We start from the raw sequence: 23,622 nt of genomic DNA on the forward strand, positions 1-23,622 counted from the left end.
CCAGTTTTCCCCAAATTTTCAGCCAGATTGGAACACTCTCCGAGTTTTCGCGGAGTTTTTCCTTTTTTGCCGACTCCCTGAATAACCCCATAAGATTTTTGATTATTTTCTTTGTAATTTTTCAGAAATCTCGATCAGTAATTAACCTAGTTCTATTTAAAACAAGTTTTTCTTCTCATACACTGTTTTCAATTTTCAGTGGATGTTTTGGTCGCGCGTTCAGTTCGCGGCACGTAGGAGAGAAGACAGTCGACCACTTTACCGAAGAATTTTCACAAACCGTCGGCTGGACATTGCCCATAAAGGTATATTCTCGATACGATGCTTTTTCATCATCTTCTCGAAGTGTTCACTAAAAAGTTTACTAAAACTCTTGTTTCAGTTATTGTCCGCTCGATTCTTGGATTCTTGGTTTTCAGTACTTCTTATTGTGTAATTAACGCTGGAATCTACTATAAGTAAGCTTGTTTTAATCTCGATGATTTATAATTCATTAAACGTAGATTCGTCCGACCGATTCGCCAAGAAGAGCGAGAACTCCTAGAGCGGGAACTAATCGAGGCCGATAAAGCTGGCTTTGCTTTCAAAAAGTAAGTTATACCCAATCTATTAAAAGAAATATATTAAGATTTTTGTAGATGATTCGCCCATTCTCACGCATCATCGCTTCATTGTCTTCCAAATGGGAAGGACTTTTCTTCATTGGCTTTACCGGTGGAGCTGGTTTCGAGCTCTTTAAGATTTATTTCTCTTTCAATGGTCAGCCAGTTTACAGAATTAAAATTTATTACTTTCACGATACAAAATAGATGTTCATGAAAATTTTCCAGGTGTCGATTACTACAGCGTTCTGAAGAAAAAACAACTGCAAAAGGAACTCGATGCCTTCGAACGACAACTGAAAGATCTGGATACTATCATCGTTACCGGGAAACCGCAAACCTTTTAATTTCTGTTTAGAGTAGTGTATATCTAGGTTATGTTGTAGGTCTCTGTTAAAACGGCTTTTTTGTTATCTCTACACACCCACATCATTATTCATGTTTTTCTTCATTTCATTTTTATTTAAATATTTTTCAATTTCAAAATTAAACAACTTGTATAGCATATAACGAATAACTAAATAATTAGAAATATGTTTCATCAGGGAAGCGGAGCAAGCTGTTGAAGCTGCTGAAACTGTGACCGAAGTTGTCGTTGTTTTTCAGCCAATCTTTCCTGTCGTTCTTCCAAGTCTTGTCTTCTATCCGTCATTTGGTCGGGGCCTGGAGAGGCTCGTCGAGCGACATCTTCTATTAAATTACGGAGTTGGTCGGGAAGCTCTGGTGGCTTCGAGAACTTCTGTCTGACATCCTGTACAGAGTACCGACTTGGAGGACGTGGAATTCCGTTCGGATCACCAACTTCTTCGAGAACATTGTCGAGAACACTTACTGGCGACTTTGGAGATTCCTTGTATTCGTAAAGTGGAACAACTTTCGCAAAATTTGATGAAGTATTAACAATTGGAGAACTAGTTGCGGCAAGTTGTAGAGACTGTGTCAATTGTGATTGTTGAACTGGCAATGGCGGAGGTGGAGGTGGTGATGGAATAGATGATGAATGATATTGCTGAGCAGGTGGAGTTGATGGAGGGACAGAAGATGACTGGAAGTGATGAGCCTGAGGAGTTGGAGGAGCAGAATGACTGGAGTATCCTTGAACAACTGGTGGCTGCATAGCAATCGATTGAGCAACCGACGGTTTTGGTGGAAGACGTGGAGTTCCTCCATTAGTTGGTGTTCCTGCTCCGGAATCAGCCCGCTCCACTCCCTTCTTTCTTCTCTGGATCGTCGGATCCTGAACCATCGCCAACTTCTTCATTGTCACCATAATGTTTGCCAATGCTTTGCAACGACGAAGACTTTGATCAACGGCGACATTCTGATCGCGAATGAACTTTTCTTCTCGAACGACTCGTTCCATATCTCTCTTGATTTGTTGTTCAATCGACATTTGAATCGGTGGGAAGTCGGCTGAAATTATAAAGTTTTTAAAGAATATATTTACTTTTTTTTTACTTTTCAGGGTCGCAGCAAGTCTGCCAATATTAGTCAGTTTTTCGGTCATATCTTCCACTTCGCTCATTCGTAATTTCTTCTGATTTGATAGAACACATCCTCTCACTGCCTCTACGTTGGTTTCGAAGCTTCTGGAATTTGAGGTTCATTACAAAAACTACAAGATAAATTTATAACTAGGCCATTAGTACATCTACAGTAACCCTACTCACGTGAGAGAATGAAGTAGGTCAGCAAGTCGGCTCGCGTGCTCATTTCGTTCAGTTTCTGTATTTTTATCCAATTCGTCTCTTCCTCGATTCGGTATTTCCATCATCGCAGTTACAGTACCCCCTCTCATTTTCTCGGCAACCAATCTTCCGATTTTGTCTCCAGCTTCTCTGAGCAAAGTGTTCCCAGTTTGAGCATCAACCTGAATCATAAAATCTCATTTTCAAGGAATATTAGTTTTTGAAAAACCTGTGCAGAACTTTTGAGTTGTTTCAACTCATTGTGAGTTTCTTTAAGCTTGTTACGAAGTAGGGAAAGCTGATAAGCGGTGTGAGAAGTAATGGAATCGGATAGAGAAGATGCGGGTTCTTCAGATGATTCTCGAGCACTGTCAGGATGCATGGATAGGATCTGGAGTGATATTGGGGGATATTAAATGTTCAAGCTGTTGGGATTTCAGTGCAATAAGTTCTAGTTTCAATAGTTACCTCTCTTCTGAGTTCAGCCATATCTCTTTGCGTTGTCTCACTCATTCCTTTACTGACAAGAGCGGTGTGAACAAGATTGGATAGGCCAGCAAGCTGTCTCTCCATAGTTTCCATTCTCACTCTGAACATCAAAACATTTAGATGCATTTATTTCAAAAATAGTCTTACATGGATTCCCTGTCAATTACCGGCGTCGCTGATCCAGATCTCGTAACACTTCTACTGTCATGACTGCTTGTATCAGAATTATAGGGATCAGAATAAATATCATAAACTGCTGGTTTCTGTACTATGTTTCTGTGCATATAATCCACACTTGGAGCTGCCATTGCAGACGCTGGCCTCAACATTGGCATCATTCCACGTCTTCCATCATCTTGTTCGGTTTCCGAATGATAATCCGGTTGATCCAAATAAGCAACAGGAGACATTACACGAGTTTTCTCTCTTAATCGAAGAACCGACTTGTTTTTAATGTCTCCTGGATCTTCGAGTTCGTAGAATAGAGCCCCTTTAGTCGGCTCCTGAATGTAGATCTTGACGTGTGGTTGCTCTACGAAGGCTCTGTTCACATTGGGGAATGTTCGAACGAATGCCATTTTGACTTGATGCATGGAATGCATATTTCTAGGCAAAAGAGTTCGTTTAACTTCATCGTTTGCTTGCAGAAAAACAACATTCATATCATCCAAGTGTCTTGCTGCTTGGGAATCTGAGGTTCTGAAAGACATATTATTTTTAAATTGAATGGAAATCGAAACTAACAAATGGGAGTCTGTTCTGCTGACTGTATCAAATCTCTGGACAGTTCCATACATGTCTGGACGGGAATTGGAATAGTTGCTCGGCAGAGTGGAAACCTCTCTTCTCCTTTCATCATATTCCAAATTCTCTTTCTACAAACATTTGATGAATTATGAAAACTAAATGAAAAACTTGTAAAATAGGACCTGCCGTAGTTCCTTTTAGAATCATTATTTTTTATCCACAAAATTAGATAGAATAGAAATTGACAAGAACTACAAAATCATACTATTTGGAAAACGGTATCTTGTCTATGAACAAAGTTGTAAGCCTGTTTTTTTCGGCTCGTTTCGTCTGTAATTTTGATCATCGACAAGATTCAATTTCCAAATAATATCATTTTGTTGTGCTCGTCAAGTTCTATCCCATCCATCTTAATTGATGCAAAAATATTGGTTCCAAAGGAAATTATGGCAAGGTTTGGTTTATAAGTATGCTAAATTACCTGCTCTCTCAAACTTTGAAGCACTGAAGTGGCTCTAGATGGTTGTGCAAAACGAGAAGGTTGTGGATCGAGCTGTCGTCTGAAATTTGTCATTTAGAAGATTATTTAGGTATTCTGGAGATCCACTCACTGATTATCAATTGGATCAATTCGAACTTTGACGTCATCAGCATATCTCCAATCGTTACTTGGTTCTTCTGGAGGTAATCTTCCACTGGAACCTATAATAAAAAAGTTTGAATATATGAAAAAAACATATTTCCACTCAAAATCCCCCTCATTCAACGAACTTGCTAGATTTTTTTCAGGGCGAACGGTCCCAATAATTCGTCTTCTCCCCCATAGTTGTTAGTTGTCCAATCAGTGGGTGTTCTCTCTTTCATATAATTATCATTCGATCTTTTTGCTACATCATCAAATCGAACATTTCTTGGTTTTGACGTCGTCTGAGCTTCCGGAATTTCCGGTGGCTCTGGAGCAATTGTTATCTGCACGGCTTGAGTGGGTTCCGGTGTCTTTCGACCACCCAGAATACGTGGACGCCAACTGAACAACGGCATTCTCTTGAATTGAAAGAGAACGGAATTTAGTTAGTACCCTGGAAATGGAAAGAAGAATTAGACAGTGGAGAGGAGAGGAAAAGATGTTGTACACAAGATGATGAGAAGTTTTGAAGAGGAGGATTAATTAAACGATGATTAAAATTTTTGTTTATTTTTAAAGGAGATTAAAAGTTTCAATAACCAAAAAAATTTTTTAACAATGTGTACGGAAGAAAACGTTAACGCCTGCTATAAAAATAGATTTTCCTCTAATAGGACCTACCCAAAGAGCCAACTTTGATCTCAATTATCTCAATTCTTATGCAAGGTATTGAAAATGTAACAAAAAACTTTGGACATTATGATAAACATTTTGTCCGTTGATTACTTTTCCATATCTTTCACAAGAATCGAGATAATTGAGCTTGAAGTGTAAGCACCAGGTTGCCTTATTTTAAAGCTTTTACGGTGGCTTAAAAATACGATAATTAGTAAAACAATGACGAATTCCCTAGAAGATTCTGTTCTGAGCAGCTGGCAAAATATCACCAAAACGACAAAGAAATTCAAAGAACAAGTCGTACTTTTATTGAACTCATGTGGTTGGTCATCATGAAAAAAGAACATCTGTGTAGCCCATTCGTCCAGAATCTTAAAAGGACGTTTTTTTTATCTATGGGTTTCTGGAAATGTGTTAAAACACGATTTTTTAAAGTCATGAGCAGGCATGTATAAAACCGCAAAAAATAGATTCTGGTATACAAAAGAATGTACATAAAATCAAGAGTCCTAGAGATTTGAATTTTTAATAATTCTTCCTTTTTCTTATAATTGCTCCTATTCTTGAAGCATATACTGAACTTTCAATTATTTCAAAGAACCTAAAATTTTGCATTATTTTCAAAACGACTGACCCCTTCTACTAGGCCGCCGTTCAGCCGTCAATCGTCCGTTCTATAGAATTGGAGAGGTTTCTGATGGAAATTTCAAAAGCTTATCGTCAATATTTGATTTCTTAGTTGTTTTGACAATCATCTCAAAAAGTCATATTTTCCTGTTTTCCAAAAATTTGCCTCACTATCAGAAGATGTTTGCAAGTTTTTACCAAATTTAAGATATGTTCTTGGAACTATTTTTTTTTGAAAATTCTATGTTCAGTTCTACATTTGGTTAGCTAGAAAGCTCTTTATGAAGACCTATGTCCCTTTGAGTTATTCGAAAGAAGTCAAAGAAAGGCAGACACACAGACAGAAAAACTCTGTAAATTGTATGATGAGGTACAACTAGAAATTGTTGGAACATCTCATCATATCAGTAGTATCTTTTCTCATATCTTCAAAAAAAAATCTTCAACAAAAAAATCTTGAGTCCAAAGAATAAAGGTAGTGAATCATCTGAGATCATCAATATGAATCTTGTCATAAAAATTTTCTCTCAAGAGCCCGCAAGAAGAGAGGCACAAATTGCAAAGAGTCTAAGAGTAAAATGTGGGAAAAGCACGGTGTAATTGTATTCGAATACGAGCACGACGAGAGCAGACAACCGAGAGATTTTGAGAGGTTAGAGGCCATCATTTGTAGAGAATTGCCAGTTAATAGAAAAGAGATGAGAGGGAAGTTAGACTGTTACACCCATGCAATGTCCCTTCGGTTGGTCCCGATCGGACGTCGGCTCGCGAGTACTAGAAAATAGGACGATGGGACAAACGCAAAACGAAGAGTGAAACTCAAATTAAAATCAATCGGATATTGGAATTGGGGGAGGAGAGAAATAGGAGAAGAATCAGGGGATCCTTTTGATTTGTTGCATTTTTCTGTTTCATTTTTTAGAATAATGTTAGTTTGTCTGATATATGTCGGTTCCACTTTTCTAAACAGTAAAATTTAACCCCAAATTTCCTAAAGTACCTGACACTTACTCAAAGTAATACATCAAGAAAAAAAACTCTCAATTCTAACCTAGACTAACCCCGTTCACTGAGTAAATTGCCAATCCACTTGTCGAGTCGTTTCATTTTCGGTGGCTTGTTGTTATGAGTTGGATGATGGCCTAAAGTCGCTGGAGGTGTGGCCGATCTTTCTGAAAAATCACGAAAAGAGTATCTATCTCAAAAGATAGAATTACCTCGTGTCGTTAGAGTGTGTCGTGGTTGTCGAAGGTCTACTGACGCCGGGCGATAGAATCTTGGATCACCATGAAACTCTCGAGAGTCCTGGAATTTTAGGTTTTGAGATTTTCGTTATCTCTATGTTGTCTATCATTGTACAGTACCATAACAATATATTATATTTCCACTTGCTCTGAGGAAAATAGCCAACTATGGAATCTTGAAAAAATATTCCAGTTTTTTTTGTAATTGACATCTTTTAGATCAAACTCCATTCTAATGATATTTATTGTTTGTAACCACAAAAGTGCCGGAAGATCCAATTTGGTACTCTACCCTAATTCATTTAACTTTTAAGTATTTATCCCATACAGTAATCCATTCCGCTTTCAAGAATTTTTCGCTACAGTAATCTTTTCCATTTTAGAATATTTTTGTCTTACAGGGATTACGGGGAGTTATGCGATTTTTAAATCGCTCAACTTACCTGATCAAACTTTTTTTAAAGTTTTCAAATTCCCGAATGAAAATTTTGTTTTGTTCAGAACACTCTGAAAGTTTCAGACAAATGGAAACATGTTTAACTATTATTTACAACCTCAAAGTCACAGGTAAGACGGGGTTGCCGAACAGCGTACAAGCGGCGACTGAAGATTTAACATTTTGGCTATAACTTGCGTCTTTACGTAAATGGGCGAAATTGGGACAAAATGCAAAAAAAAAACAATCGTTAATAATTGGACGCCCATGAAAAGCTATGTTTCTTCGTAAAATGTTCGTTGCAAAATTGTAATTTTTCCCCCATTTGCTTCAGAATTGTTCCAGATCTTCAGCCGTCGTCGGTACGCTTTTCGGCAACCCCGCCTCTATTTCCCACTGAAAAAGTAAAAAATGAATTTTACAAAATTGTGATCTCAGAATATCGTGAAGATAGTGTTTTAGTATACTCATTTCAGGACATGCAAAAAATCTTCTTACCTGTGAGCATGATCTTATGATACTTCTCGACTGCCTCGGCGGAGCAATGCATCCAAACATCGCTAACCAGTAATAAGGGTTTCGAAAATAAGAGAATGTCTAATTACAAAACTTTGGCAGCTCTTTCGAAAAAAAGAAAGAATCGTCTGCCGGTTGCTCGGGATGCCGGTTGTGCTTGCTTCGCGGCTCTTGAGGTTGAGGCACATTAAGGGAAAAGAGAAGAAGAAACAGTGCAAATCGGACAGAGACGGTTGAAGGTGCTTAGTGTTTGGTAAAGATTTCTTTGTGTGTATGTGACCACTGGCGACTATGGAGAATGAATTGGCAAACAAATGACACAAGATTCTACGGACAGAAGGAGCTTCCTTTTGGCATTTTTTTTTTGTTTCATAAGCAAGAAAAAAAAAAGAAAAGAGAAATTCAATTTTTCATTTTCATACTAGCATAGAGATCGAAATAAGAAAGAGATCCAACTGTGAGAAGTGTTGTTGATAAGAGGTTATCTTCTTCGGGAAGATTTTGGGGAAGAGAAGAATCAAACTTTGGTTCTTGAATATTCTGGAAAATGTGATTCTGGCAAAGGGCGTCGTGTTCTTCTTTGTTTGCTACGATGCGGTTGGAAACAAAACGTTGGTAGGCCTCCATTGGGCAAAGGACATCACATCCAGGAAGACGCATCTCTTGGGGTGGGGATACGGTAGAATTACGGTAGATAATCTGAAATTGAAGAAATTAAAATTGAATTGAATGATTATTAAACAAACCTTTACATGTTTTCGATTATTTACATTGTGCAATTCCAAAATCAAAGCAGCCGTATATGGGATTAATTTGTGATCCGAAATGCCCAAACTATACATCATGGAGGTTACTGTAGCATCATGTGTGGCATAAACAATCATTCTCCTTCCACTGTCTTTCTGCTCATTCATATCTTTTGTGATTTGACCAAGAAGATATCCAGTTCTCATTTTAGATTTCTCGTCAGAATCGAACTGAATTGTTCTATACTGTCTCTTCAATTCGGTTACATTTGAGAGGACCTCATTGACCCATACTGGTTGAGGAACATTGTTGGAATATTTTCTGTACAGAACATTGAAGACGTCGGAGATTTTTGATCCAGTGACATCCCATCCGGTCTTTTCGGAGAGGAATGAGAGGAGCTCTTTGTGGTGACGATCAACCACCGAGTTCAATAGTTTCTTATCATCCTTGACCAGTTCATCGACACGTCGGCAGTAGACACTGTTTGGTTTCAAGAGCTGAAAAAAATAATTTGGTGATAAAACGATAATTCACTAGTCCAGTTTATGGTCAACTTTGGCCATCGTTCGGATGTTTCAAAGTTTGAAAACTTTGAAAGAAAACTAACCAAATCATGTTTGTAATGAGAGAAAGTGTGAACAGGAACAATGTCATCCGGAAACAAACTTAGTGTGATTCCCATCGCTGTCTCAATACAACGATCCTTATCACTGGATCTGATCAAAGTCTCCTTTCGATTGAATCCATCCACAAGTCCGCTGTATCGATTTCTCAAGAAGGTTCCAACCTCTTTTGCTTGTTTGAATCCTTGTTGTGTTAGCTGAGAATAGCCACGAGGAAAATATTTCTCCACTTCGAACGGCTCATCAAGAGGGAAGGTGAAGGATGGAGCTCTGTCTCCGTGTCTGGAAGTTATACTTTCATTTGTTATGAAAAAAATTTTCATGAAATCGAGAATGTGTGTGGGACGGTTCTTATCAGGAAATTTCCTCTTTTGATTTTAGTGAAAGTTTTCGAAACAAACTTCCCGATTTCATAAGAAACGTCATACCGGAAATGAAATGATTTACTTATTCAAAACAAAACAGCCAAAAAATGAACGAACAAAGACCTATTTTAGCTTGTTCAACATATTTCTATTACTTCTGATCCGTTAGATATCCGTGTTTGAATGTCTCACAACGACAACTAGCGTAACTTAAAATTTTCGGTATTTTTTTTCGATTTTCACTGCTTTTCGTTGAGCTTTCAGTTATTTTTCCCCAATCAAGTCGGAAAATGAATTCTTCTAAATCTAAAAAATTGCCGGAAACGGACGAAAATCGCGAAAGGAAAATCCGGAAATTAAAAACTGTTCAGGTTACGGTAGCTGTCGCTGTGGGACATTCACTGCCTTCTCTTCCACAGCTCCGATCTTTTGTACCAAAATAATAAAACAAGCAATTTTTCGAAAAATCTTACCTGACGAGAACTTGAACCATCTCTAGCTCAGCGTGAACCACGGAGAAATAGAGAAACAAGAGTCGGTAGATCATACTATTGGTAACTGCTCTTTTTTGTATGTAACGAGACCAGGCTGATTGTTATGAAACCATGACTCTCCTTTATAGTACAGAAGTACGTTCGTACCGCCTCATTAGGGTGGAGTGATAAAAAAAACGAAACTTGGGAAGGTGTGACAGCTGACCGAGTGTCGAAGACAAAGAAACCCAAAACTTTGTTTCGCCGTTTGATTTTGTGAGTTGTGATTAGAATCGAAGTGTGCGAGCACTCATGCTTCGCTTCATTCACATTCAGTTGAAGACAGTCGAAATTTTATCAGTTGATTCGAAAAGAAGACAAAGAACAGATGATGTTCACATCATGACTTGTTCTATTTTTAGCTTATAACACAGAATAAATAAATAAATAGATGTAAATAGATACAATATAAAAAAAAGAGGAGTGGTCAAATAAAGTTTCAATGGGAAGCCCGAATTGGAAAAGTTTCAAGATCGTAATTATCAAAGTTGGGGGTTGAGTTCAATTGAGTCATTCTTCCATCTTCTCTTCTCCTTCTTGCTCTGCTGGTTTCTCCTCTTCATCCTTCTTCTCAGGCTCTTTCTCTTCTCCAGCTTCTTCCTTCTTCTCAGTATCATCTGTTGTTTCCACTGGCTCAGTTTCTTTGCTCTCTTCCTTTTTCTCCTGGACAGCTTCCTCTTGCTCTTTGTCTTGTTCTGTCCGCTTTGGCGTCTCCTCCATTACCAAATTCCTCAACAAAGGAGCAGAATTCGCTGAAAAATACGAAAGCACAATGATTAATCAAGTTTCACTGGTCACGGCTTACCGTTATGTGTCGCCGAGTCTGTCTTGTTCTTTTTGTACTCTTCGTAGGCAGCCGCCAGTTTCTCTTCCCATTCTTTGACAGTCTGCTCAAACTTCTCCTCATCGACAACCGGCTTCTCGCTGACTACTTTTTTCAGTTGTTCTTGAAAATCGTCGCTTCCCTTCTCGATAGATCTTTTTCTATTGTCGTGAGCTCTCTCGAGTCTGAAAATGTACTGTAAGAAATATGTATTTTACTGAAATACAAACTTCGTCAGTTCTTCTTCAAGCTTGCTCTGGTGGGTTCCCAGAGAAGCGGCTTGACGTTTCAGCATTTCCATGCGATGATGAGGAACAATCTGAAACCCAATAATGATCTTCTAAACTCAATTATTCGCAAACATTTCTGGTATCAGTTACGATACTTGGAGAGAAAAGATCACTAATAAGCCGGTTGTTCCGTTCAAATCTCACTCCGGCCAAACGCCTGGTACTCATTTCATTTCCCCCGTCGTCCTCGTCCACTGGTTGAATCACAACACCTCCGGGGTCCATGCGACTTCTTGACATTTTTTCGTTGTTTTTGGCTCGACTCTAAGAATGAATATGATAAGAGTGTTATAGAGAAAGAAAAAAGAGTTTGACTCATATATTTTATACAGAAAAATATATCACCTTGCTCATCATGTAATTCGACATTCCATTGCCTTGAAAGTTCTTCATTTGCTTGTCGTAATCTGCCTTCTCCATTTCGTATTCATGTTGAAAGAATGATTTTTCCGCATCGGTGGTTTCAAGCCACATCTTCCCAACAATCTTTCCTATATCCCAAAGCTGCGCATCCGGATTTTCGGCTCTAACTTTTGGCCACATCTTACGACTGTATCGCATGTACGGTTGTAGTGGTCTCTCTGGTACTTTAGGACCACGGGAAGACATATCTGGGAACTGAAAAAAATAGTTTGGGTTAAAGATTTTAAGGGAACTAAGGAAACATACATTTCTCGCCGGTGTTGCTTGGGGATGACGAAATGACGACAGTTGAAGCTAAAATAAAAATGTACACAAAACCAAAGAAAAGATGTGGTTTGTGAATAATTACTCAAAAATCGATACTTGGATTTAAAACTGTCCCCGCCCAGGTTTTCAATGGGGCGCATATGTGGTGCGTCGTAATGGTGTTGCTGGAGAATGCGGCAAAGTGGGCGGAGTCTCAATTGCAAGCTGCGCATGGCATTTCCGCAGTTTTGTTCTTGATCGTTCAAAAATTGTAAAACCGTGTGCAGCTTTCAGTTTAGACTCTGCGCACTTCAACACGAAACTTTTTCAGCGTGTTATTCACGAGCTCCCTCCTAGGAAAACTTTTTTCAGGAATCTGAATTATCGTTACAAAAAAGAAGTAAATTTAGAAGTATTGAAGGTTGACGTATTTTTGAAGATTCAATGTTTTAGCTTGGCTGTTCAATGGAAGGCATGGTTAATATGGGGGTCTAGCCAATGGGTTCTGATACATTTTTTTGGAAATTATATTTATTTTATTCATCCAGTAAATTATTTAAGCAAGAAAGGATGCGCCAAGAGAAAAAAGTTCGTGGAGACAGAAAGGGTGATAGAATGCAAAAAAAGGGGAGAATAAGCCACATTAATAAAGAAGTTGTAATAACCCGTCGCTAGATCGAGAGCTTGTGAACAATGCACACGAGATTCGATTCTGGGTATCGTAAACGAGATGATAGAGGCATGAAACAAGAGAGTGCCAAGGAAAAGGGATAAAGTATGAAACAAGCACATTTCAAACAGCGTGTGTCACAAGAGAGAAAAAGAGACAATTATTATAGGACATTATAAACCTAATGGCGCAGTTAACCAGCTTTCCGCATGATCAGATCAAGGATAGTTGTACACGCGAAAATCATTAAGAAATAACAAATAAGTTACTACCTAGAAGAACAGCGAAAAAAAAAGAAAATGAATATCCTATACTTGAATTGTCAGTCATAATCGAATGGGATGGGCTGGAAAACAGAACGAAAAACAGAAAAGTTAAAGTTCAAAAACCAACAAGTTGAGGGTGATGCATTTGCCTTATAGCGCCACCGTAATTGCCCGAGTTTTCTGAACAATGAAAACCGAGCAAAGCGACTTCTAACAAAGTAGGTAGCCGTACGGGAAGAGCCAACAGGTAGGCAAAATGATATAGCAGCACACAACGTAACGCGACACACACGGAGAAAAAAGGTGAATCATAAAATGGATGTGTGAGACTCTAAATATTAGAGCTCATGATCAACGGCACACTCTTCGAAGCACACCACTTCTCGATCAAAGTAGATAGCGACGATGAGTTACAATAGAGCATTAGGTTACAGGAAAAATTTCTGTTAAATATGAACTTTCCGATAGATACCAGAATCAGGAGAAAGTACATATTCAACAGAACCATACAATAATATAATAGTTCAAAAAAGGTTACAATAGAAATAATGAAAAAAAAAAGCAATTTACTAGAATTCGGTTGTCAAAAAAAAAAGAGTGGAGAACAAAATAAAAATGAATGGGAGAAAATGAAGGATTCCAGCAATTTAACTCCACCAATCTTGTGCTGGTTGAGCGCGCTGCGGCTGATGCTGTCGTCCACCACTGGATTGGAATCCACCGCCACCTCCGGAACGTTGTCCTCCGAATCCGCCGTTTCCACCTCCATTGTTACCTCCTCCGTTTTGGTAACGATGATCGCGGCCTGAAATAAACTGATTGTTGTTATATTATAAACAACAAGTTTTACCTCCGAATCGTTGTCCGTTTCCACGTCCACCGCGACCACGATATCCTCCTCCGTTTCTCATGTCTCCAGACATTCCTTCGAGCCAGTCAGGGAGCTCTTGATTAGCCTCCACAATGAGATCCATCAGCTCTCGAGCAATATTTCTATTCTTGTCGTTGAAGAAGGAGGTAGCTAATCCAACGTTTCCGACACGACCGGTACGTCCGATACGATGAACGTACTCATCAACATCAGATGGGAGATCGTAGTTGATGACATGCTTAACATTTGGAATATCCAGACCACGAGCGGCGACTGCGGTAGCAACAAGAATTGGAGCAGTTCCGGTTCTGAAATTATATTAGTTTGAATAGTGTTTGCATTGGAATCCATCATACCTGAAAAGATCAAGATGTTTCTCTCTTTCGAACTGTTTCAGATCTCCATGAATTGTCACAACTTGGTAATTCTGGCGATTCAAATAGTAAGCCAAATCAGAAGCTCCACGTTTGGTTTCAACAAAGACAAGAGTCAAAGAGCTGTCGCCAGTGGCATCGAGAAGATCCATCAAATATGACCGTTTTTCGTCTTCTTCGACCCAAACGATTTTCTGCATAATATTTTCGGAAGTCGATCCTACTCTTCCGACAGCCAAGAAAACGTAATTTTGTTTCAAGAAATCTTGAGCAAGAAGCTGAATTTCCTTCGGGAAAGTAGCTGAGAACATAGCAGTAACACGCTCCTCCTTTGGTGGCATACGGTTGAACTCGACAACCTGTCTGATCTGTGGCTCGAAACCCATATCCAACATACGATCGGCCTCGTCGAGAACCAAATAACGACATCCTTCGAGTCCAATGAGACCTTGCTCCATCACGTCGAGTAAACGACCTGGAGTTGCGATGAGTATGTGACAACCAAGCTGAAAAATACACCTGAATAAAAACAACTAACTAAGCTCTTCTTACCCGAAGTTTGTGTATCTGGTCTTTGTAATTTTCGCGACCTCCGTAGAGAAGAGCCGATGTGATTGGAGTACGGTAAGCGAACTTACGAGATTCATTATAGATCTAAAAATAGTTTTTAAATAGAAGAACCATTACACAAAAATACCTGAAGAGACAGCTCACGAGTTGGTGAGAGAACTAAAGCACTTGGATACTGCTTCTTTCTGCCTCCCGAACTGATGACGGATCGATGCACAGCATCTGGACCATCTTGAAGAATAGAGTTGACCAGAGGAACGAGGAAAGCAGCCGTCTTTCCGGAACCGGTTTGAGCGCACGACATCAAATCACGGCCACTCTGGAGAGCGGGAATGGAGTACTTCTGAACTGGTGTTGTCTATCATATCCGGCGGTTTTGATATTGTCTTCAATCCACTCATGGAGACTGAGGTCCGAGAAAAGCCCGATTGGTTGCGGAACATCATCTCCGGTCGCCTCAACCGGAATTTCTTCGTATTTGTCGAAGTTGATTCCCGAAAGTTGGCCGGCGAAAAGCTCTTGCTCAATGCGCTCGTCTCTTGGACCGCGATTCTCCCATTTCGAAGATCCGCGCTCGCTTCTGCTTGGAGCATCGAGATTATTCCAACGAGTATTTTGACTGAAAAATGGAAGTTTTTGATGATATTGGCGTAAGTAACTTACGAATCTCCTCCATTCTCGCGGCGGTCACTGTATGATCGCCCCGATCCTCTATTGTCGTATCCGCCGTCACGGTTGTTGTATCCACGGTTGAAGCTTCCACCGTCCCCTCTATCTTGACGATTGTAACCTCCGCGGCCACCATCACCACCACGACTGTCACTGCGGTTACTGTCTCCGCGGTTGTTGTATCCACGGTTGCCACCGCCGTTATTGTAACCGCGATCTTCGTAACCACGATCTCTTCCTCCGCTGTAACCTCCATTTCCGCGGTTATCGTTGTATCCTCTGTCATTTCCACCGCTGTTACCACCTCCACGACGGAAGCCACCGCCACCGCTTGAGCCACCGCGGCGATCATCACCTCCTGATGCTCCGTCTCCCCCGCGAAGATGCGGTGGAACGTAACGACCTCCTTTGTTTAGAGCAGCATTTCCACTGCTTCCATTGTTCGATTGGTTATTTTCCATCAAAACACAGCACGCGCAAGTATGCGATCAACCCTGAAAACAGCAGAATAATGAGATAACGGGAAGAGGAAAGAAAAGAACAAAGATTGTGAGCATAGAGTAGACAAAAGTCAAAAATAGTAAAATGGATTGGTGAAGCTGCAATCGCAGCCTGGAGGGGAAGACAAATCGACTGCTCGTTCCTCGCCCTCTGCCGGATGGAATAGAGAAAGGAATGGGTAGAGACGCAGAGAATGCGTGGCGCACCACCCTATCGATTTTCAATCCGCCTATTCGGAAAACATCAATAAGCAGTTTAAAAAGGGGGTAAGAAACTCTGAACAGAAACCAAACTCATAAGATGAAGCTTCGTGCCATACTGATGTAACAAAACAATACAAAAGATTATGCAGAGATTGGGGAAAAGTCAGAAGCAATTTTTAGAAGCGAATTATTTCACAACATAATTTTTTTGAAAAACAACCACAATAATAGAGCCCATGATGCCATTTCAAAATTGTAAGGAACAGAACTGAATGAGGGTCCTATCGGAAACCGTCAGAAAATCAAAAATAGGCCACAGCTAAGTCGGCCTTGTGATATGTGGTTTCAGCTTTATGAATTGATGAAATAAGCATCTCATATTTATAGTCATCCATTCATAGGATCAAATCAATACATCTCTAGTCTAGTAAGAGTTAGGAAAGGAGAAAAATCTTCTAAAAACGGAAAAGAAAACCAATTGGCATTCACAAGTCCGCACAACTGCGCAAGAGTGTTTGCACACACTTTTCTGTGTCGTCGACCGTATACCACAACAAAAAATCAGTTTGATTGTGCGTTTTGGTTGATAATTAAAAGTTGGTTTAAAACAATAGAACAGAATAATTATATATGGAGATTCTCAATTAAAAGTCTACAAAAATCATAAATATTCTAATTAACAAAATAAAACCATTCCAGCTAACCCAAGATGATCCCTCCACATTTTGACGTAGATATTAATCAGTTTTTGATAACAAACGAAGATTGTCGAATTGTTTTTATCACGGTAACCTAAATATATGAATTTTTCAAAAGTGAGTAGGCGATATTCAGAGTGGTGGCACCCAAGTACCTCTGGAAAAGAATACAGTTCGATTCATAGACAACTTTTCAATGGGGACTCGGGGAGCAGCCAGCGCAGAGTGAGATGTGTCTAATTAGATTGTTTAGATAAAACAGATGTTTCAGATACTTTCTTCGGGCTGGATACGCGGTCATTTTCCTGCATCGTGAAGAATCGTTAAAACCATTCTCAAGACACTTTCCGAATATTTTCAACTCGCTCACTTTGGATTCGACAGGACAAAATGTTGTCTGTAACCTCCCGAACTTGGCAAATATTTTGAAGGAAAAGTTCAAATATGAGAAAAATATCTTTTACGCATCGTTCAAAACATTTGATCAGTACATTGAACGACTTGAACACATTTGTATTCACCTCAATCCATTAGAATCTCGAGCTATGATTTATTTGGCTGCCGCTGTTTCTGACTTTGTAGTCACCGAACTAGTGAGCGATAATTCTTGAATTCCGTTTTGAAATTGCCCTTATCTTCCAGCCAACACACAAGATTGCGAGTAGCACGGAGTTGAGTCTTGAGCTTAGCGTTGCTCCAAAAGTAATCGAGAGAGTAGTCAATTGCTTTGTTCCAAATGCGTTCATTGTTTCTTTCAAGGTTTGCTATTTTATTTGATTCTTCCCAAAAGTTGGTTTACAGCTAGAAACTGATGAGAGCAAACTGATTCCAAAAGCCAAAGCAGCTCTGAACAAGTATGGCCATCAGCTTGTAATCGCCAATATGCTGTCCACCAGAAAGCAAAAAGTAACACTCGTTCGAAAAAACAGAGAAGATGGAGAAGAGATCATTCTTCCTGCTGAAAAAATAAACGAAACTGAAATTGAGTCGATGATAATTCGTCGTCTAAGTGGACTTCATCAAGAATTTATTGAATCTAAACATTAAATAAAACTATTCACAAGATAATTCATCTTCGTAATAAGTATTTTCATAGAAAACGGCATATCATTTCACATTCGAGGTCAGAGAATGAGGTTATGGCTCAGCCATTGGTGGTGGACAGTGTTCCTCTGGATGTTTTTCTTTGTGAAGATTGCGTAAATCGCCTGACTCTACAACACTTGAAGAACGGACCGTTGATGTATTAGCTACAGAAGGGATCTGGAAATAAATTAGTTAATTCAGCTCAATATTTTTCTGGTTTTACTTGAAAAGAGAACATGCCATGCTGGGCTGGGGCTCTTTGGGGCATCTGGCAAGCGATAGGAGGCATTGATGGATCATGAGAAGCCGGAATACAATCTTCCGTTGATTCTTTCATCGTTTCCGAGCGATCAAAAGAGAAAAGTGAGCCAAACATCATATGTTGGACAACTGGGAATTTCTTTAGAACCTCTCCTTCGTACATTTTAAACATTCCACTATTCACTTTCTTCCAGTGCGGAACTGCCGAAATATTCCACAATTGATTGGAATGCTCATGAAAAGGGCCAGTTTTCGTTTGATTAATGAACTTGACACAATCCAGGAAGAGACTGAGATGGGCATTTGCCTCAACGACCGTTTCCTTCAAATAACTGTCAGGAACTAAGTTTTTCGAGCCTGCAAGAAAAATAGTTCTTATCTGCGTCAGCAAAAAATGTGTGGGCTATTTTAAAGACCCACCGATGAGTTGAGCACTTCCAAAAATGAAAGGAGCAAACTGAAAATCATCAATGGCATGAACTCCTCGGCTTCCAGCTGGTTCCATTTTAAATTTCATTTGCAAATGGCGGCACACTCTCAAATACTTGTGGAAAATACGAAGAACCAGAACTTGGTTATCATTATCAGTGAAAACATGCATTTTCTGAAGACAGAAAAGCAGGATGAGGAAATTGGCCTCGTGTCCCGATCCGTAGTCGATTCTAGTAGCATTTCCGAATGCCTCTGTGAAATACGGTACCAATTCAATAAGGGCACCTTGAGTGTTCGGAGGGAGAACGCGACTCAATAGTTCAGTTGCTTCCTAAAAGATATTCTAAATGACATCTTGTTGTTGTGGCTTGCGAACCTTGCAGAGTCTTTCGTAGAATCGACGATAAGCTTTGTTTCCGAATCGCTGTTCAGATGTGTCTTCCAGAGGAATTTCATCAATCCATTTCTAAAGTTTTGAATGAAAGAGGAGCCAGTTGCAAAGTATATTTTACCTCGAGAGTATCCAACATATCGATGAAATCAATTACTAGATCGGAACATCGCATATCCGCTGTTGTGTGAACTCCGACTACTGAATCGTTGAGACGATGCAAGAACGCTAGGTACTCTTCGTAGGCCTTCGAGAAGTACCATGGATTGAGATCAAAAACGTTTTTGATCATTTTCTCTGGTACTTTGTAGCTTTCGGACGCCATAGTATCTGGAAAAAAGCTTCATAAACACTGTGTTATTGCAATTGGAATTAAAAAGATACATCGAGAATGGAATCAATACTTTACAAAAATACAGTATATTAACTTAAAGGAACATCTGTGATTCTGCAATGTCTCTGCGAGAACGAATCCATAATTTGGAAGTCATACGGTTGATGGCTTTGAAGCGAAATCAGTTCTGAGTCTTCAACGATTGCTTCGATAATTGAGCAAGAAGTCGGATCTTGTGTCTCGAGGTATTTATCTCTGTTTAAAACGTTTAAAATAGCGATCTCTTAAGAGGGAGATTCAAAAATTGAGTGAAAATTATCTCTAGTTCACACTACACAATTTTGCCGTGCTTCTGAACAAACTTAATTCTGCCCAGTTCCATTTATAACCTTCTAAATCGCCCAGCAATGAAGTTAAACACTTTTCATAAATTGTTGACAATTTTTATCACACTTTTTTTCGCACAAAAACAATTCCAACCGCGCCCCAACGCCAATCGGAGTGTATGCTTTTCTGGAGCGTTTTCTGCGTCGCAAGTGTGATGGAGTGTACGACGCTTGGCTCGCGCTGCATCTTCAGCCAGCGATTTATCGATTTTGAAAAGCTTTTTCAATCGCTCAGCTCAAAAAATATCTTCGAAACCTTTTCCTAAATACAATGCATAATTCAGTGTTTCAAAATTTTTATTTTCAGTAATGCCTGTCCAAGTTGAGGTACCCCCAACCACCTACGAGAGACTCCAGCAATACAAGGTAAACTAAAAAGTTTTTCAAATATGAATCTGATCGAAGATTTGCAGGAGAAGTTCTCCGATGCTCTCCGTCACCCAGACTCCCCAGACTGGTACAAGAAGGAGACTCACGAGAGCGTGAAGAAGGATCTTCTTTGGGCAGCTCCATATGACGCTAGATTCCCACAGGTGGGTTGAATTTCTGACGCTTTCGCTCGTTCTCTTGTATATGAAGATAAATTTCAGGTTCGCAAACAGCGTCAATGCTTCGCTTACTACGTCGATTTCCATCGCTGCAACGAGTTGATGGGACAAGACTATAAGCCATGCAAGTTCTTCCAGAACGTCTACAAGGTAATTCATGGTTTTTTTTAAACAATATTTTTTATTGAAACATTTCAGGACTTCTGCCCTGGATTCTGGACCGAGAGATGGGACGAGCTTCTCGCCGAAGGACGTTTCCCAGCTAAATTCGATCGCTAAATGTCTTCTATTGTATTCGATTGTGTCCGAAAAGGCGTTTTATTAGTGCTATTCGATAAAAGTGTCACTTGTAATCAAGTTTAGTCCTTTCTTTTGCGTCGAGAAACGCTTCATATTTTCAAGCATTATTTCTCAATAAATCGAATGAATGATAAATTTTATGTAGGTCAGAACCGTAAGATGGCCGAGACTACTCGCGTGAGCGAGAAGGAACTCGAAAGACGAGAAGGTTTCATCCGCGCTGGTCACAGAGAGCGTCATGTGATCGATCCATTCACCTGGAGCTATCCTTGGAAGGTAGGAATTTCGGGGAATCTGGTTAAAAAAGTTCATTAATCAGGGAGCCGGTGTCATGCTCGGAGTCTCGACTGCTGCCTTATATTTACAAAATAGATGGAACAAGAAGCCATACTACTACGCCATTGTGCCACGTCTTCTTTTGATCGGAGCTGCATCTGCCATGGGATACGCAGCAGGAGCTCTCCGCGAAAAACACTACCAGACTAGAGATGCTGTGATTGAGCACTACATGCAACTCCACCCAGAAGATTTTGACCATTTCAATGATCGTAAGTATAATTTATCAAGCAAAGTAGTGTGCTCATTGTAAAACTAGCAGCTCGTGGTGGCAAACTCAGTTGAAAAATTCAGCCGGGGACTTTTTTTTCAAAGTTTTGAATCAGTTTTTCTCAAACAACTGAAAAGAAGCTGGAAATATTATGTCATTTAAAACAACTGTCGTTATTTACTGGAATTAAAAACATATTCTGGATTTTAAAAAAAAACATATTCTGGATTTTAAAAAAGAATTAAAAACATACTCTGGACAAGAAATGGGACATGTACAAATAAAAAAAGTAAAATGACCAGACGGACCGACTAGAGTCCTGTAGGTCAAGTGGGAGGGATCAGAATATCATAAGGAATCGCTCCTACTCGCTTAGCAAACGCCACCGGACTGAGCTTAGAATTTATCACAAAAGTGATGCCTAGAGTCTCAAATTCCTTACTGTGTCGGCTCACGAACAAATTAATTTCGTTTGAACTTTTTGAATTTTGCTTTTTTTATCGATGCACGCGAAAAGCGCCAGCAATCTCCCTTGTGCGCTTTTCGTAATGTGAAGGGGTTGGCTCCGGCCACCTTCAAGGTTACTCAACCTTAAGGGAATTAAGTAGATCCGTGGTGATTATGGTTATCAGGTTTATTATAGTGGTAAAGATAAGATAAAGAGAATGAATAAGTGGAGAATATATATGAATATATATATGAGAGGCCTCTACTCAAAAGTCATGGTGTCCGGACTGAGGTACTGGCGCCGTCTCCTCTCCCGAGGAAGAAAGGGGCGGAGTCAGTCTCCTCCGTCTCTCCTCTTGGTGGTGAGGCGCCAAGAGGAGAGGGATAAATAAAAGGGGTGACGAGGCCTTTAGCCTGTCTACCCTTTCACAGTAAATTATTCGCCTTGTAGTGTGCTCATTGTAAAACTAGCAGCACGTGGTTGAAAACTCACGCTTTCAGTAGAAAAATTCAGCTGGGACGTTTTTTTTCAAGTTCTTGAATCAGTTTTTCTCAAGCAACTAAAAAGAAGCTGGAGATATTATGGCAAAAAATAACTGCCGTTACTGGAATTAAAAAAAATCAAAGATAATTTTTCAAGCCATGAAAACCAAGAAAAAAGATCCAAAACAATTATTCTTCAGATTACGGTTGTTTTAGTTCAGAGATCTGCCAGTACAGAAACCAAGAGTTTACTTTCAGATATATTTATTTAAGACTGACATCAAATATCTTTTTCAAACATTATTATTCCAGGCAACGGCCGTTCCTTTTCGCAAGTTCTCCTTCCATGGTATCCACGAAGAACCCAATACACCAGATACGATTAGACAAATCTAATCATGAATATGGCCCGAAACGTTTAGCTTATTGTAAATTGAATAAAGAAGTTCGATTGTCCTCTGTTATTATTTCACTCATTTTCTTTCTCTCTTTAACATAAATATTATGGTTTTGGTCCGTTTTATTGCTGTGCCCGAGTTCGATACTAACAAAATCTATGTAAAAGTTATTTTTCAAGGAATAAGATGGACAGCAAAGAAAAAATCTTGGCAGATCGGAAGGATCGATTATTAGCTAAGCTAGAACAGAGAAATGAAGAAAGAAAAGTCTTGAATGAAGAAAGTGTGTCAAAAACGGATGGTGATGATGTAGATCAACTGATGGGGGATATTGAAAAAGATTTGAAATCGAAGACAGTCGATTCAACGAAGATTGATCGTTTACGTACGTTCGATTATGCTACAGTTCTACACAACTGAAACAACTATTTCAGAAGAATATCTCGCTTTTTCAACGAATAATCGTCAATCGAAGGCTATCCAGAACCTTCTCGAAGACGTGCGAAAGCATAAACTATCCCAAAATTCAGGCCCGAAATTTAAAGGTTTTTCTTTTTCGGTGAGATTGATTGCTCGTAAAAAATCATTTGTCAGAAATTTCAGAAAACACCAAATACAACCAGTTCGTCAAAATCTTCAGTAGAAGTGACGAAGCCGGTTGAAGTTGCTGCTATATTGAATGCTCCATCTGCTTCCGAAAATGTTATCGAAGACTTGGTAGTGTTTCCAGAAACTTTCCTGTTGAATTGGATTAAAAAATCTTTTTCACTATCAGAATCTTCTGTTTTCAGAAAGACGAAAAACGAAATATTTCCGGTGAAAAGGGAGAAGACATCAGTTTGAAAAACATTGAAAACTGCCGTCTACAGTTCGATTTCGAACCTTCTATCGTTCATATTCGAGTGAGTTACAAACATTTATTCAATCTTAAATATACATCTTGGATTTTCAGAATATAAAAAATAGTACATTGATCTTCTTACGATGTGATAGATCTCTTCTCATTCATGACTGTGATAAGTGAGTTAAGATAAATTATCTACTTTTTCAACATATTTAATATCCCTTTCAGTGTTCATATTTATGTCGCCGCTCAGCAAGTCCGAATTCACACATCTCAAAACTTACATTTGCACGTTGCAACTCGCGGAGCGGTAATTCTAGAGGACTCCAAAAATGTTTTCATGTATCCGTACAGGTAAATCTATTTTTGATGAGGTTTAATTTATAACAAAAAAGTGTTCAGGCTAAAATCAGCAACAGGAGACTATCTAACTGCGGAGGACAATGGTGAATGGCACGCGCCTCGTGATTTCAATTGGCTCGCAACAACTCCGAGTCCGAATTGGAAAGTGGTTGCGGAAGAAGAATGGACCGAAGAACAACTTATTGCTTGATTTATTCATATATGGAAAAAAAAACTATGAAACATTTTGAAATAAATATTGTTCTGACTGTAGGGTAAAATAACATGAATAAATA

At 39.3% G+C, this 23,622-nt stretch overlaps 10 protein-coding genes across 10 annotated transcripts; 5 read left to right on the forward strand and 5 right to left on the reverse strand.

Moving 5' to 3' along the window:
* Window positions 1-202: 202 nt before the first annotated feature.
* On the forward strand, window positions 203-949 carry CBG25879 (the record flags this gene model as incomplete). Its single annotated transcript, XM_045244148.1, has 2 exons — window positions 203-305; window positions 831-949. The coding sequence occupies 2 exons, from the start codon at window positions 203-205 to the stop codon at window positions 947-949; spliced, it is 222 nt and encodes a 73-aa protein (XP_045098953.1).
* Window positions 950-1,143: 194 nt separating this feature from the next.
* Window positions 1,144-7,694, reverse strand: CBG09813 (the record flags this gene model as incomplete). The annotated part of the gene is given in 15 exon segments (XM_002641471.1): window positions 1,144-1,611; window positions 1,708-2,015; window positions 2,061-2,191; window positions 2,273-2,472; window positions 2,520-2,681; window positions 2,759-2,879; window positions 2,927-3,478; window positions 3,524-3,654; window positions 4,008-4,086; window positions 4,138-4,228; window positions 4,298-4,337; window positions 4,340-4,599; window positions 6,518-6,628; window positions 6,674-6,761; window positions 7,635-7,694. Coding segments are annotated over 15 exon segments (2,802 nt in total).
* Window positions 7,695-8,054: 360 nt separating this feature from the next.
* On the reverse strand, window positions 8,055-9,937 carry CBG09814 (the record flags this gene model as incomplete). The annotated part of the gene is made up of 4 exons (XM_002641472.1): window positions 8,055-8,351; window positions 8,399-8,899; window positions 9,010-9,307; window positions 9,864-9,937. The coding sequence occupies 4 exons, from the start codon at window positions 9,935-9,937 to the stop codon at window positions 8,055-8,057; spliced, it is 1,170 nt and encodes a 389-aa protein (XP_002641518.1).
* Window positions 9,938-10,717: 780 nt separating this feature from the next.
* Cbr-swsn-3 lies at window positions 10,718-11,645 on the reverse strand (the record flags this gene model as incomplete). Its single annotated transcript, XM_002641473.2, has 4 exons — window positions 10,718-10,931; window positions 10,977-11,065; window positions 11,109-11,300; window positions 11,382-11,645. The coding sequence occupies 4 exons, from the start codon at window positions 11,643-11,645 to the stop codon at window positions 10,718-10,720; spliced, it is 759 nt and encodes a 252-aa protein (XP_002641519.2).
* A 1,643-nt stretch (window positions 11,646-13,288) lies between these two features.
* On the reverse strand, window positions 13,289-15,586 carry Cbr-laf-1 (the record flags this gene model as incomplete). Its single annotated transcript, XM_045244149.1, has 7 exons — window positions 13,289-13,446; window positions 13,492-13,820; window positions 13,869-14,392; window positions 14,439-14,540; window positions 14,584-14,687; window positions 14,798-15,075; window positions 15,120-15,586. 7 exons carry the CDS (start codon window positions 15,584-15,586, stop codon window positions 13,289-13,291), a joined length of 1,962 nt encoding a protein of 653 aa, XP_045094120.1.
* Window positions 15,587-16,538: 952 nt separating this feature from the next.
* Window positions 16,539-17,574, forward strand: CBG09817 (the record flags this gene model as incomplete). Its single annotated transcript, XM_002641475.1, has 5 exons — window positions 16,539-16,616; window positions 16,664-16,752; window positions 16,799-17,120; window positions 17,170-17,286; window positions 17,329-17,574. 5 exons carry the CDS (start codon window positions 16,539-16,541, stop codon window positions 17,572-17,574), a joined length of 852 nt encoding a protein of 283 aa, XP_002641521.1.
* A 90-nt stretch (window positions 17,575-17,664) lies between these two features.
* Window positions 17,665-19,022, reverse strand: CBG09818 (the record flags this gene model as incomplete). Its single annotated transcript, XM_002641476.1, has 5 exons — window positions 17,665-17,790; window positions 17,837-18,231; window positions 18,295-18,637; window positions 18,683-18,772; window positions 18,819-19,022. The coding sequence occupies 5 exons, from the start codon at window positions 19,020-19,022 to the stop codon at window positions 17,665-17,667; spliced, it is 1,158 nt and encodes a 385-aa protein (XP_002641522.1).
* A 704-nt stretch (window positions 19,023-19,726) lies between these two features.
* On the forward strand, window positions 19,727-20,244 carry CBG09819 (the record flags this gene model as incomplete). Its single annotated transcript, XM_002641477.1, has 4 exons — window positions 19,727-19,783; window positions 19,831-19,950; window positions 20,008-20,115; window positions 20,164-20,244. The coding sequence occupies 4 exons, from the start codon at window positions 19,727-19,729 to the stop codon at window positions 20,242-20,244; spliced, it is 366 nt and encodes a 121-aa protein (XP_002641523.1).
* A 180-nt stretch (window positions 20,245-20,424) lies between these two features.
* Window positions 20,425-22,128, forward strand: CBG09820 (the record flags this gene model as incomplete). The annotated part of the gene is made up of 3 exons (XM_002641478.1): window positions 20,425-20,541; window positions 20,585-20,813; window positions 22,055-22,128. 3 exons carry the CDS (start codon window positions 20,425-20,427, stop codon window positions 22,126-22,128), a joined length of 420 nt encoding a protein of 139 aa, XP_002641524.1.
* A 198-nt stretch (window positions 22,129-22,326) lies between these two features.
* On the forward strand, window positions 22,327-23,537 carry CBG09821 (the record flags this gene model as incomplete). The annotated part of the gene is made up of 7 exons (XM_002641479.1): window positions 22,327-22,525; window positions 22,575-22,699; window positions 22,744-22,857; window positions 22,932-23,042; window positions 23,093-23,160; window positions 23,213-23,338; window positions 23,387-23,537. 7 exons carry the CDS (start codon window positions 22,327-22,329, stop codon window positions 23,535-23,537), a joined length of 894 nt encoding a protein of 297 aa, XP_002641525.1.
* Window positions 23,538-23,622: the final 85 nt, after the last annotated feature.

The sequence above is a fragment of the Caenorhabditis briggsae genome, assembly GCF_000004555.2.
Source record: "Caenorhabditis briggsae complete genome, chrIII, whole genome shotgun sequence".
NCBI classification, from domain to species: Eukaryota; Metazoa; Nematoda; class Chromadorea; order Rhabditida; family Rhabditidae; genus Caenorhabditis; species Caenorhabditis briggsae.